Source organism: Haliotis cracherodii, unplaced genomic scaffold (assembly GCF_022045235.1).
Source record: "Haliotis cracherodii isolate W230 unplaced genomic scaffold, xgHalCrac1.p SCAF_13, whole genome shotgun sequence".
Lineage (NCBI taxonomy): Eukaryota > Metazoa > Mollusca > Gastropoda > Lepetellida > Haliotidae > Haliotis > Haliotis cracherodii.
This window is the reverse complement of record NW_027266268.1, coordinates 41,334,374-41,348,186: the sequence shown is the minus strand read 5'-3', so window position 1 is coordinate 41,348,186 and position 13,813 is coordinate 41,334,374. Positions and strand designations below refer to the sequence as shown.

The following is a 13,813-nucleotide window of genomic DNA, read 5'->3' as shown; positions in this document are numbered from 1 at the left end:
TTTTACACCGCTTTTGGCAATATTCCAGTAATATCACGGCGGGGGACACCAGAAATGGGCTTCACACACTGTACCCATGTCGGGAAGCGAACCCGGGTCTTCGGCGTGACGAGCGAACGCTTTAACCACTAGGCTACCCGAACGCCCCTTCTGCTTGGAGGATCTTGTTTCGATGGAAGAATGTCGGACACGTAATCGGACGTGTATCAAGGTATCAGTAGGGTTTCCACTTATCGGACATGTATCAAGGAATCTGTAGGGTATCCAATAATCAGACGTTTATCAAGGTATCTGTAGGGTATCCAATAATCAGACGCCTATATCAAGGTATCTGTAGGGTATCCAGTTATCGGACATGTATCAAGGTATTGTAGGGCATCCAGGTATCGACTGTGTAACAAGGTATCTGTAGGGTATCCAGTTATTGGCTATTTATATAGGTATCTGTAGGGCATCCAGTAATCGGACGTGTTTCGAGGAATTGTAGGGTATCTAATAATCGGACTTGTTTCAAGGTATTGTAGGGTATCCAATAATCAGACTTGTTTCAAGGTATTGTAGGGCATCCAGTAATTGGATGTGTATCAAAGTATTGTAGGGTATCTAATAATCGGACTTGTTTCAAGGTATTGTAGGGTATCCAATAATCAGACTTGTTTCAAGGCATTGTAGGGTATCCAGAAATTGGATGTGTATCAAGGTATTGTAGGGTATCCAGTAATCGGACGTGTTTCAAGGTATTGTAGGGTATCTAATAATCAGACTCGTTTCAAGGTATTGAAGGGTATCCAATAATCGGACTTGTTTCAAGGTATTGTAGGGTATCCAGTAATTTGATGTGTGTCAAGGTATCTGTAGGGTATCCAGTTATTGGCAGGGTATCAAGGTATCTGTAGGGTATCCAGTTACTGGCAGTGTATCAAGGTATCTGTAGGGTATCCAGTTACTGGCAGTGTATCAAGGTATCTGTAGGGTATCCAGTTACTGGCAGTGTATCAAGGTATCTGTAGGGTATCCAGTTACTGGCAGGGTATCAAGGTATCTGTAGGGTATCCGGTTATTGGCAGTGTATCAAGGTATCTGTAGGGTATCCAGTTACTGGCAGTGTATCAAGGTATTGTAGGGCATCCAGTTACTGGCAGGGTATCAAGGTATCTGTAGGGTATCCAGTAACTGGCAGTGTATCAAGGTATCTGTAGGGTATCCAGTAATCAGACATGTATGACGGTATCTGTAGGGTATCCAATAATCGGACGTGTATCAAGGTATCTGAAGGGTATCCAGTTATTGGCAGTCTATCAAGGTATCTGTAGGGTGTCCAGTTACTGACAGTGTATCAAGATATCTGTAGGGTATCCAGTTACTGGCAGGGTATCAAGGTATCTGTAGGGTATCCAGTTACTGGCAGTGTATCAAGGTATCTGTAGGGTATCCAGTTACTGGCAGTGTATCAAGGTATCTGTAGGGTATCCAGTTATTGGCAGTGTATCAAGGTATCTGAAGGGTATCCAGTTATTGGCAGTCTATCAAGGTATCTGTAGGGTATCCAGTTACTGGCAGTGTATCAAGGTATCTGTAGGGTATCCAGTTACTGGCAGGGTATCAAGGTATCTGTAGGGTATCCACTTATTGGCAGTGTATCAAGGTATCTGTAGGGTATCCAGTTACCGGCAGTGTATCAAGGTATCTGTAGGGTATCCAGTTACTGGCAGTGTATAAAGGTATCTGTAGGGTATCCAGTTATTGGCAGTGTATCAAAGTATCTGTAGGGTATCCAGTTATTGGCAGTGTATCAAGGTATCTGTAGGGTATCCAGTTACTGGCAGTGTAATAAAGGTATTGTAGGGCATCCAGTTATTGGCAGTGTATCAAGGTATTGTAGGGTATCCAGTTACTGGCAGTGTATCAAGGTATTATAGGGCATCCAGTTATTGGCAGGGTATCAAGGTATCTGTAGGGTATCCAGTTACTGGCAGTGTATCAAGGTATCTGTAGGGTATCCAGTTATTGGCAGGGAATCAAGGTATCTGTAGGGTATTTAGTAATCCAACGTGTATCAAGGTATTGTAGGGCATCCAGTTATTGGCAGTGTATCAAGGTATCTGTAGGGTATCCAGTTACTGGCAGTGTATCAAGGTATCTGTAGGGTATCCAGTTACTGGCAGTGTATCAAGGTATCTGTAGGGTATCCAGTTACTGGCAGTGTATCAAGGTATCTGTAGGGTATCCAGTTACTGGCAGGGTATCAAGGTATCTGTAGGGTATCCAGTTATTGGCAGTGTATCAAGGTATCTGTAGGGTATCCAGTTACTGGCAGTGTATCAAGGTATTGTAGGGCATCCAGTTACTGGCAGGGTATCAAGGTATCTGTAGGGTATCCAGTAACTGGCAGTGTATCAAGGTATCTGTAGGGTATCCAGTAATCAGACATGTATGACGGTATCTGTAGGGTATCCAATAATCGGACGTGTATCAAGGTATCTGAAGGGTATCCAGTTATTGGCAGTCTATCAAGGTATCTGTAGGGTGTCCAGTTACTGACAGTGTATCAAGATATCTGTAGGGTATCCAGTTACTGGCAGGGTATCAAGGTATCTGTAGGGTATCCAGTTACTGGCAGTGTATCAAGGTATCTGTAGGGTATCCAGTTACTGGCAGTGTATCAAGGTATCTGTAGGGTATCCAGTTATTGGCAGTGTATCAAGGTATCTGAAGGGTATCCAGTTATTGGCAGTCTATCAAGGTATCTGTAGGGTATCCAGTTACTGGCAGTGTATCAAGGTATCTGTAGGGTATCCAGTTACTGGCAGGGTATCAAGGTATCTGTAGGGTATCCACTTATTGGCAGTGTATCAAGGTATCTGTAGGGTATCCAGTTACCGGCAGTGTATCAAGGTATCTGTAGGGTATCCAGTTACTGGCAGTGTATCAAGGTATCTGTAGGGTATCCAGTTATTGGCAGTGTATCAAAGTATCTGTAGGGTATCCAGTTATTGGCAGTGTATCAAGGTATCTGTAGGGTATCCAGTTACTGGCAGTGTAATAAAGGTATTGTAGGGCATCCAGTTATTGGCAGTGTATCAAGGTATTGTAGGGTATCCAGTTACTGGCAGTGTATCAAGGTATTATAGGGCATCCAGTTATTGGCAGGGTATCAAGGTATCTGTAGGGTATCCAGTTACTGGCAGTGTATCAAGGTATCTGTAGGGTATCCAGTTATTGGCAGGGAATCAAGGTATCTGTAGGGTATTTAGTAATCCAACGTGTATCAAGGTATTGTAGGGCATCCAGTTATTGGCAGTGTATCAAGGTATCTGTAGGGAATCCAGTTATTGGCAGGGTATCAAGGTATCTGTAGGGTATCCAGTTATTGGCAGGGTATCAAGGTATCTGTAGGGTATCCAGTTACTGGCAGGGTATCAAGGTATGTGTAGGGTATCCAGTTATTGGCAGGGTATCCATTTCTTAGGGTGTGAATAAGACATATATTGAGACAGTACATTGTCTTGTAAACCAGTGGACCACTCTGGGATAAGGTGGCCTGTAAACCAGTGGACCACTCCGGGATAAGGCGGCCTGTAAACCAGTGGACCACTCTGGGATAAGGTGGCCTGTAAACCAGTGGACCACTCTGGGATAAGGTGGTCTGTAAACCAGTGGACCACTCTGGGATAAGGTGGTCTGTAAACCAGTGGACCACTCCGGAATAAGGTGGCCAGTAAACCAGTGGACCACTCTGGGATAAGGTGGTCTGTAAACCAGTGGACCACTCTGGGATATGGAGGCCTGTAAACCAGTGGACCACTCTGGGATAAGGTGGTCTGTAAACCAGTGGACCACTCTGGGATATGGAGGCCTGTAAACCAGTGGACCACTCTGGGATAAGGTGGCCTGTAAACCAGTGGACCACTCTGGGATATGATGGTCTGTAAACCAGTGGACCACTCTGGGATAAGGTGGCAGGTTATTGGCAGGGTATCAAGGTATCTGTAGGGTATCCAGTTATTGGCAGGGTATCAAGGTATCTGTAGGGTATCCAGTTATTGGCAGGGTATCAAGGTATCTGTAGGGTATCCAGTTACTGGAAGGGTATCAAGGTATCTGTAGGGTATCCAGTTATTGGCAGGGTATCAAGGTATCTGTAGGGTATCCAGTTATTGGCAGGGTATCAAGGTATCTGTAGGGTATCCAGTTATTGGCAGGGTATCCATTTCTTAGGGTGTGAATAAGACATATATTGAGACAGTACATTGTCTCACTTGAAAAATTCATGGAATTCAATTTAATAATATTTGTTCTTGAAAAAAGGTTGATTCAAAAAGGTGACAAACAATTTGAACTTTCTTTGTGTTTAATTCTGATGGCACAAACAGAAATAAGAATATACAACAGCATGTCCTCCACCTGTGATTCCTATCTTTAGGTACAGCAATATTCCATCAGCAATCACTATGTTCATTAACTCAGCAAAGCAATATTCCATCAGCAAACACTATGTTCATAAACTCAGCAACAGCAATATTCTCCTACAGCAATCACCTCAGATACAGCAGACACCATAAAGACAAAACTCTCACAGACAGGAATGTTTCTGTGGATATCACAGGGCCCATGACTTACAAGCACTGACAATGAGTTCAAGACAATATCGTTGTTTAGAAGGAGATGCTGCATGAACCAAATCTCTCGATGACGATGAGGAAATAATGGATCATGTCATAAGTGAAACTCGTTCCGTGCTGGTCTCGAGTTTCACACCTATCTCATTAAAATCACATCTTAGTTCTCGCTACCGGTAAACAGAGATCTGAGGACATCCTATTACGGGTCACGTCAGACCGACCATTGCGCGAACTTTGACGGACCAATGGAATGACCAATCAGAAGGAAGCTATCTTGTGCTTTACGGCACTAATTTCAAATTGGCGACTACGCTTCGCAACATACTTTGACAAATTCTCGATTACAAACCTAAACAAAAGAACATTCTGGAATGGCTACTAGATGGTCTAGATTGTATGGATTCAGTCGTTAAGCCCGTAACTATTGTTTGGAATACCCCGTGTTAAAGTTTTCAAAATTGCATGATTAGAAATCTCATTCCGACTGTCACTTTCATAATCTGGTAAGCGATGCTCTGATTGGTCGGATGAAAGGTCGTTCTGACGTGACCCCTATTGGGATGTCTTCAGATCTTTGTTTAGCGGTAGCGGGATCGAAAGTCTGATTTTAATGAGATTGGTTTCACACATACAACTACAACAGCCTGACCCAGGTTGTATCCTCACTGCCACTCATCCTGCAGCCCTTGGGATCCCCGTTGTATGGCCCTGTGTTATCTAAGGTCAAAGCTCTCATATGTTGACTGTTGGTGGGAGAAGCTTGGGGATCTAAGGTTCAGTGACTCCTATCCCCAAAATATAAGCGCAAAAATATTCCAAACACTGGTAGAAAAGTTCTGTACAAATATTTGATCAAAATACTGTACACCAGCTGATGAAGCAATCCCATCAACAAGCTGGCCTCATCTTGAGTGAGTGAGTGAGTGAGTGTGTTGGGTTTAACGCTGCTTTTAACAGAATTCCAGTTATATAATGGCCTGTCAGCTAAAGGTGGGAGGAAAGTCTGCAGTGATGCAGAGCTTAGACTTTTACCACTTCAGTGAAACCCACGAGCACGGGTATGGTGCTGACAAACCTAGAAACATAATCGGGGTCAACTGAGATTCGAACCCACAATCATAGCTTTCTAGCGTGCCCAAGGGATGCAACTCTGCACAGCAAATCGCAGCGCTTTAAACAACTGGACCATCCATTCCCTTGGCCTCATCTTGGAGTTCATCTTCATCACTTTACTAGGACATTTCTTCAGGACAAGTTATTAATTCATGTTCAAAGTCAATTTTAACCCCCTTAATCTCACAAAGCTAACAATTTTTGGGTGAAATAAATAGTCCGAAAATCACTTTCAATGGTTTCCCATCTTGTCAGGTTGAGAAAAAGGTGTCAACATTATGATGATCAGATGACAATGGTTCATGTTGCAGATGGGGTTCTCCTGTCGACAACGACTGCATATGCCTGGATGTAGCTCCTGCAGAAGGGGCAGCTTCGGTCCAGGTCTGTGATGATCTTGTTCACACAATCTATACACACGTTGGTGTGGGAGCAGGGAGACAACTCTATGTTGCCTTCATTTTCGAAACAAACAGCACACTCATTGTTGGCGTCTTGGTCCCCCCCACCTCGGGTGTCAGACATGTTCGCTCTTTTCCCATACCGGCTGTCACCATCACCTGGGTCATCTGGGTGGCGACGACGGCGACATGTCGCCCGAGCTCGGCCAGTCTGGTTGTTACCTGCAGAAAAGAAAAATATGATGATGGTCTGTAAACCAGTGGACCACTCCGGGATAAGGTGGTCTGTAAACCAGTGGACCACTCTGGGATAAGGTGGCCTGTAAACCAGTGGACCACTCTGGGATAAGGTGGCCTGTAAACCAGTGGACCACTCTGGGATAAGGTGGCCTGTAAACCACTGGACCACTCTGGGATAAGGTGGCCTGTAAACCACTGGACCACTCTGGGATAAGGTGGCCTGTAAACCAGTGGACCACTCTGGGATAAGGAGGCCTGTAAACCAGTGGACCACTCTGGGATAAGGTGGCCTGTAAACCAGTGGACCACTCTGGGATAAGGTGGCCTGTAAACCAGTGGACCACTCTGGGATAAGGAGGCCTGTAAACCAGTGGACCACTCTGGGATAAGGTGGTCTGTAAACCAGTGGACCACTCTGGGATATGGAGGCCTGTAAACGAGTGGACCACTCCGGAATAAGGTGGCCTGTAAACCAGTGGACCACTCTGGAATAAGGTGGCCTGTAAACCAGTGGACCACTCCGGAATAAGGTGGCCTGTAAACCAGTGGACCACTCTGGGATAAGGTGGCCTGTAAACCAGTGGACCACTCCGGAATAAGGTGGCCTGTAAACCAGTGGACCACTCTGGGATAAGGTGGCCTGTAAACCAGTGGACCACTCTGGGATAAGGTGGCCTGTAAACCAGTGGACCACTCTGGGATAAGGTGGCCTGTAAACCAGTGGACCACTCTGGGATAAGGTGGCCTGTAAACCAGTGGACCACTCTGGGATAAGGTGGTCTGTAAACCAGTGGACCACTCTGGGATAAGGTGGCCTGTAAACCAGTGGACCACTCTGGGATAAGGTGGCCTGTAAACCAGTGGACCACTCTGGGATATGGAGGCCTGTAAACCAGTGGAGAGCTCCGGGGCATGTTGGGGAGAGTCCCAGAATTTTAATCACAGGTTTGACTTTGAAAACAATGTATATTAAATTTGTATGTTCAAGTCACTTACATAAATATCAGTTACAATTACTCTCACCATTACAGTGAGTGAGTGAGTGAGAGAGTATGCTTTCAGCAATATTCCAGCAATATCACAGCAGGGAACACCAGAATGGGCTTCACACATTGTATGTGGGGAATTGAACTTGGGTCTTTGGCATGATGAGCTAACGCTTTAACCACTACGCTACCCCACCACACTACCCCACCATCCCTCTCATCGCTAAAATCACTGTAACACTGGAAGTGATTGTAACACTGAGAGTGATTGTAATAGTGAAAGTGATTTTCACACTTCGAGTGATTGTATTGGTGAGGTGAGGTGAAATAGGGTTTAACATCGCATCCAAGATTATTGCGCTTATATAGCGACGTGCATGCATGTGTGTGCATGGCTGCTTGTACTAGTCCAAACTAATGCCGATTTATAGTGCTAGCCCACTGAGATACCATGCCACAGTCTAGCATGAATATCCCACTCAGACACAGTATACTGACTCCGAGCCAACAAGTCCTTGTTTTAGCCCCTTAATGCCGAGTGCCAGACAGGGTAGCAACAAGTACCATCTTTTAACATCTTTTGGTATGACGTGGCTGGGGATTGAAACCTGGACCTTCCGCTCTCCGGACGGACGCTCTGCCATTAGACCACAGAGGCAGTCTGATTGTAATGGTGAGAGTTACAATCACTGTCACAGTTACAGTAACACTCACTGTTACAATCACTCATAGTGTTACAATCCCTGTCACTGGCACGGTTACTTTCACAGTAATTGTTACAATCACTCTCACAACCTCACACCTGAGTGATATCCTGAGTCTGGCTGTGCGTGCCACTCGCCCCTCGTCTCAGCAAACCCGTCTCCTATCGCTCCACACTGCTGCAAACTGCGACGGATGAAGTAGATGGCAGCTGCCAAGGTCACCACCAGGGGGACAGCAGTCACCAGCGTTCCCAGCATCCTTCAGTGTACACCAGGTGCTCACTACTTCACCCCAACACAGTAAACACCTGCAAACACACAGTAAAAACCTGCAAACACACAGTAAACACTTGTACACACACAGTAAACACCTGTAAACACACAGTAAACACCTACAAACACACAGTAAACACCTACAAACACACAGTAAACACCTGTAAACACACAGTAAACACCTGCAAACACACAGTAAACACCTGTACACACACAGTAAACACACAATAAACACCTGCAAAGACACAGTAAACACCTGTAAACACACAGTAAACACCTGCAAAGACACAGTAAACACCTGCAAACACACAGTAAACACCTGCAAACACACAGTAAACACCTGCAAAGACACAGTAAACACCTGTAAACACACAGTAAACACCTGCAAACACACAGTAAACACCTGCAAACACACAGTAAACACCTGTAAACACACAGTAAACACCTGTAAACACACAGTAAACACCTGCAAACACACAGTAAACACCTGTACACACACAGTAAACACACAATAAACACCTGCAAAGACACAGTAAACACCTGTAAACACACAATAAACACCTGCAAAGACACAGTAAACACCTGCAAACACACAGTAAACACCTGCAAACATACAGTAAACACCTGCAAACACACAGTAAACACCTGTAAACACACAGTAAACACCTGCAAACACACAGTAAACACCTGTACACACACAGTAAACACACAATAAACACCTGCAAAGACACAGTAAACACCTGTTAACACACAATAAACACCTGCAAAGACACAGTAAACACCTGCAAACACACAGTAAACACCTGCAAACATACAGTAAACACCTGCAAACACACAGTAAACACCTGTAAACACACAGTAAACACCTGCAAACACACAGTAAACACCTGCACACACACAGTAAACACACAATAAACACCTGCAAAGACACAGTAAACACCTGTAAACACACAGTAAACACCTGCAAAGACACAGTAAACACCTGCAAACACATAGTAAACACCTGCAAACACACAATAAACACCTGCAAAGACACAGTAAACACCTGCAAACACACAGTAAACACCTGCAAACACACAGTAAACACCTGCAAACACACAGTAAACACCTGTAAACACACAGTAAACACCTGTAAACACGTGCAAACACACAGTAAACACCTGTACACACACAGTAAACACACAATAAACACCTGCAAAGACACAGTAAACACCTGTAAACACACAATAAACACCTGCAAAGACACAGTAAACACCTGTACACACACAGTAAACACACAATAAACACCTGCAAAGACACAGTAAACACCTGTAAACACACAGTAAACACCTGTACACACACAGTAAACACACAATAAACACCTGCAAAGACACGGTAAACACCTGTAAACACACAGTAAACACCTGTAAACACACAGTAAACACCTACAAACACACAGTAAACACCTACAAACACACAGTAAACACCTGCAAACACACAGTAAACACCTACAAACACACAGTAAACATCTGCACACAGAGTAAACACCTGTAAACACACAGTAAACATCTGCAAACACACAGTAAACACCTGCAAACACACAGTAAACACCTACAAACACACATTAAACACCTGCAAACATACAACATGCTTCTTGTATACATCTACTTGTATAGCCAGCACAAGACATAGTATACTTCATGCTTCTTGTATACATCTACTTCTACAGCCAGCACAACACGTAGTATACATCATGCTTCTTGTATATATCTACTTGTACAGCAAACACAAGACGTAGTATACTTCATGCTTCTTGTATACATCTACTTGTACAGCAAACACAAGACGTAGTATACATCATGCTTCTTGTATACATCTACTTGTACAGCCAGCACAAGACGTAGTATACATCATGCTTCTTGTATACATCTACTTGTACAGTAAACACAAGACATAGTATACATCATGCTTCTTGTATACATCTACTTGTACAGTAAACACAAGACGTAGTATACATCATGCTTCTTGTATACATCTACTTGCACAGCAAACACAAGACGTAGTATACATCATGCTTCTTGTATACATCTACTTGCACAGCAAACACAAGACGTAGTATACTTCATGCTTCTTGTATACATCTACTTGTACAGCAAACACAAGACGTAGTATACATCATGCTTCTTGTATACAACTACTTGTACAGCAAACACAAGACATAGTATACATCATGCTTCTTGTATATATCTACTTGTACAGCAAACACAAGACGTAGTATACATCATGCTTCTTGTATATATCTACTTGTACAGCAAACACAAGACGTAGTATACATCATGCTTCTTGTATATATCTACTTGTACAGCAAACACAAGACATAGTATACATCATGCTTCTTGTATATATCTACTTGTACAGCCAGCACAAGACGTAGTATACATCATGCTTCTTGTATATATCTACTTGTACAGCAAACACAAGACATAGTATACTTCATGCTTCTTGTATACATCTACTTGTACAGCCAGCACAAGACATAGTATACATCATGCTTCTTGTATGCATCTACTTGTACAGCCAGCACAAGACGTAGTATACATCATGCTTCTTGTATATATCTACTTGTACAGCCAGCACAAGACATAGTATACATCATGCTTCTTGTATATATCTACTTGTACAGCCAGCACAAGACGTAGTATACATCATGCTTCTTGTATACATCTACTTGTACAGCAAACACAAGACATAGTATACATCATGCTTCTTGTATATATCTACTTGTACAGCCAGCACAAGACGTAGTATACATCATGCTTCTTGTATACATCTACTTGTACAGCAAACACAAGACATAGTATACATCATGCTTCTTGTATATATCTACTTGTACAGCAAACACAAGACATAGTATACATCATGCTTCTTGTATACATCTACTTGTACAGCAAACACAAGACATAGTATACATCATGCTTCTTGTATATATCTACTTGTACAGCAAACAGAAGACGTAGTATACAACAACAACAAAACAGCATTTGTTGACACATGAGTAGTACAAAATTGTATGTAAAACTCAAGAAAACATAACAAGCATACTTTTTTTGTGAAGAAGTGTCAACTTACCAAGGTTTCAGATACAACATTTAGACATAACTTTGAAGAGAGATTGCTGCTCTTTTATGCTTATCTGGTAACATATAATACATTTTTTAATCCTTACAATCAAGCTTCATCAAAGTTTAGGCTGCAAAACATAACGAAGAAAATTCACATGTTTTGGGGCCATTGCCATTGCGATAACAACTAATGCTAAATTGAAAGCTGAAAATACTTTATGTCACGTCAAGACAGTACAACTGCAAAATGAAAAAGTACATATGACCTTCTTTTGATCCTGTAAGTAACCATACAGGTCCGTATAAAAAGCTTGTGTATAAAATATGACCCTGATTGTGACAAGGCCGAGAAATGTTCACATTATTTAACTTTTCCCTTTCCTCATGGACATGTTCAGACAGGTGTACAGTACTTTACATGAAGCTTGTGTTGAAACACCCTATGTGTCCATGGTCAAGTCGGCAACTTGGGTGATGTCATGTATCTCATTATAACACGCAAAATCACTATCAACATGGCTTTTCCACGGGCCCTGTTTAAAAACAAAGTGTTCAAAACTTGGGAATTCGACAATATGTAGCATAATTTTGGTAATTGTGCAGACTTTTAAGCTTAGTTTCCATGAATTTCGTTGTTGTGCACCTGTTTGACTTGTGGCAGGGAATTTTATGATTTTTATGACTTGTTTTCAAGATAAAGTTGTCTTTCATAGGCTAGTAGGATGTTTTACAGTTATTCATGTAATTAGCGAGAAAAGAAGCTTTTTTTCTTAAGCGTCCGAATGCCCATAATAGAGATTCTGACCATTGAGTTCCTGTGCTTAGTAGTCTACAAACAGACCATATCATATTCAGGCAACAATGCAGTTTACCGGGCGTAGGCCGTGCTCTACCATCTTGCTTAATCACCGCGCTATAGCTTGACCGCTGTCTCACTCTACTGTTACCATGGCTGACGCTCCAGTGACACTCGCTTCACGATCTAACACCTATTTTCGGTCTTAGGAAAACTTACACATCTTATCATCCAACATCCCTTTTCGGTCCTTAGGGTTAGCTTGCATAGGGCAAGGGTAGGCCATCAATTCTTAACTTTTCAGGCGTTAATCCGGTTAATCCGATTAGTCCATCATGTTGACATAAACAGTGGTGGGTGTGGTTTCAAGAAAAGATCAATGGGAGGGCGGACCGTGACGTCACATGCATGCGCAAGCCATTGTTTACTTAATTGTGCATGTATGTTAATGGGGTGCTAATGACCCGTTAAGTGAGCACTGATTACATGTGATAGCGGTTGTGGTCCAGTGGTAGAGCATTGGCCAATTCACACACTAACTAGCCAAGCCGGTGAGCCTGCGAAGCGCGTTCTAGCCCCTACAGTACTAATTGGATCTGAAAAAGTGTGATAAAGTGCACTACTCCCCATATTCATGTGGATCAAGGCCTAGATCTATCTCCAGTTCACAGCCAGAGCATGTTATGGCTAAAACAGCACCTCAGCAAAACCGCACCTGACGAAAATGTCACCTCGCCTCAAGCGAAAACGGCTACTATTGCCTGGGGAAAACGGCACCCAATTTTGTTTTACCTTGGTAAAATAAATGAAATTAAACTTACATGGTCGCTTGCAAACACCAATAACTGTGAAAAGTTCAAACAAGTTTACATTATAAAGTAGCCCCCTGAGTCAGCTACTATCACAATGCACAGTGGTACATGGGCCGATATTGTAAACGTGAGAAGATGAAAACTGTGAAGAACTGTATATATGTGAATGTATGTAGTTATCTGTGAACAACTGGAAAACAGGAAATAACATGTAAATACATCTAATAATATGTAACGAAAAGCATAAATCAGATATGCTACAACATAAATCGTTCTTATCGTTATTAAAAACAGAGGTGCCGTTTTCTCCAGAGAAATCGGTGACGTTTTAGCCTGCACCCATACATATTACACGAAACACAGACAGACATGATTACCATTTCAGAGAACGTAATAGACACAGTCTCCGTCTCCCACTATCTCCAGAGCCACTTCTGTTGACTTGCTGTGTTATGACTTTCAGGGATCAGCTAGTACCGAGTTCTTGTGTCGTTACTGAAGAACATTCAACGATGCAGTCTTAAATAGAACTTATCACCCCTAAGAATTATTTTTTAATTATGAGTTTAGGTACAAAGTTACTCTTTTTTTTTGCATGATGATATCAATTCAGAATAAATTTTATTAGCAGTTGGGCGATTGAATATTACAACAACTTAAGCTCCCCCGAGCGTAGATTACAAGCTCCTTACCAGCGCGTGACACCTTCCTCACCCAAGCTCCTTACAGCGATAACCCGTTCGTGGAGCTCTACCGAGAGTGTAA

At 42.7% G+C, this 13,813-nt stretch overlaps 1 protein-coding gene across 1 annotated transcript; it reads right to left on the bottom strand.

Annotated features, from left to right (window-relative positions):
• Positions 1-4,333: 4,333 nt before the first annotated feature.
• LOC139459349 (uncharacterized) lies at positions 4,334-13,760 on the bottom strand. The gene is made up of 4 exons (XM_071240812.1): positions 13,741-13,760; positions 13,426-13,543; positions 8,165-8,374; positions 4,334-6,358 (listed from the first exon to the last, which is right to left on the bottom strand). Exons 3-4 carry the CDS (start codon positions 8,322-8,324, stop codon positions 6,036-6,038), a joined length of 483 nt encoding a protein of 160 aa, XP_071096913.1. The 5' UTR covers positions 8,325-8,374; positions 13,426-13,543; positions 13,741-13,760; the 3' UTR covers positions 4,334-6,035.
• Positions 13,761-13,813: the final 53 nt, after the last annotated feature.

Coding starts and splice junctions, on each gene's coding strand:
- LOC139459349 (XM_071240812.1), bottom strand. CDS start 8,324: ATGCTGGGAACGCTGGTGACTGCTGTCCCCCTGGTGGTGACCTTGGCA. Junction 6,359..8,164: donor AGACTCAGGATATCACTCAG/GTGTGAGGTTGT, acceptor TCTTTTCTGCAG/GTAACAACCAGACTGGCCGA.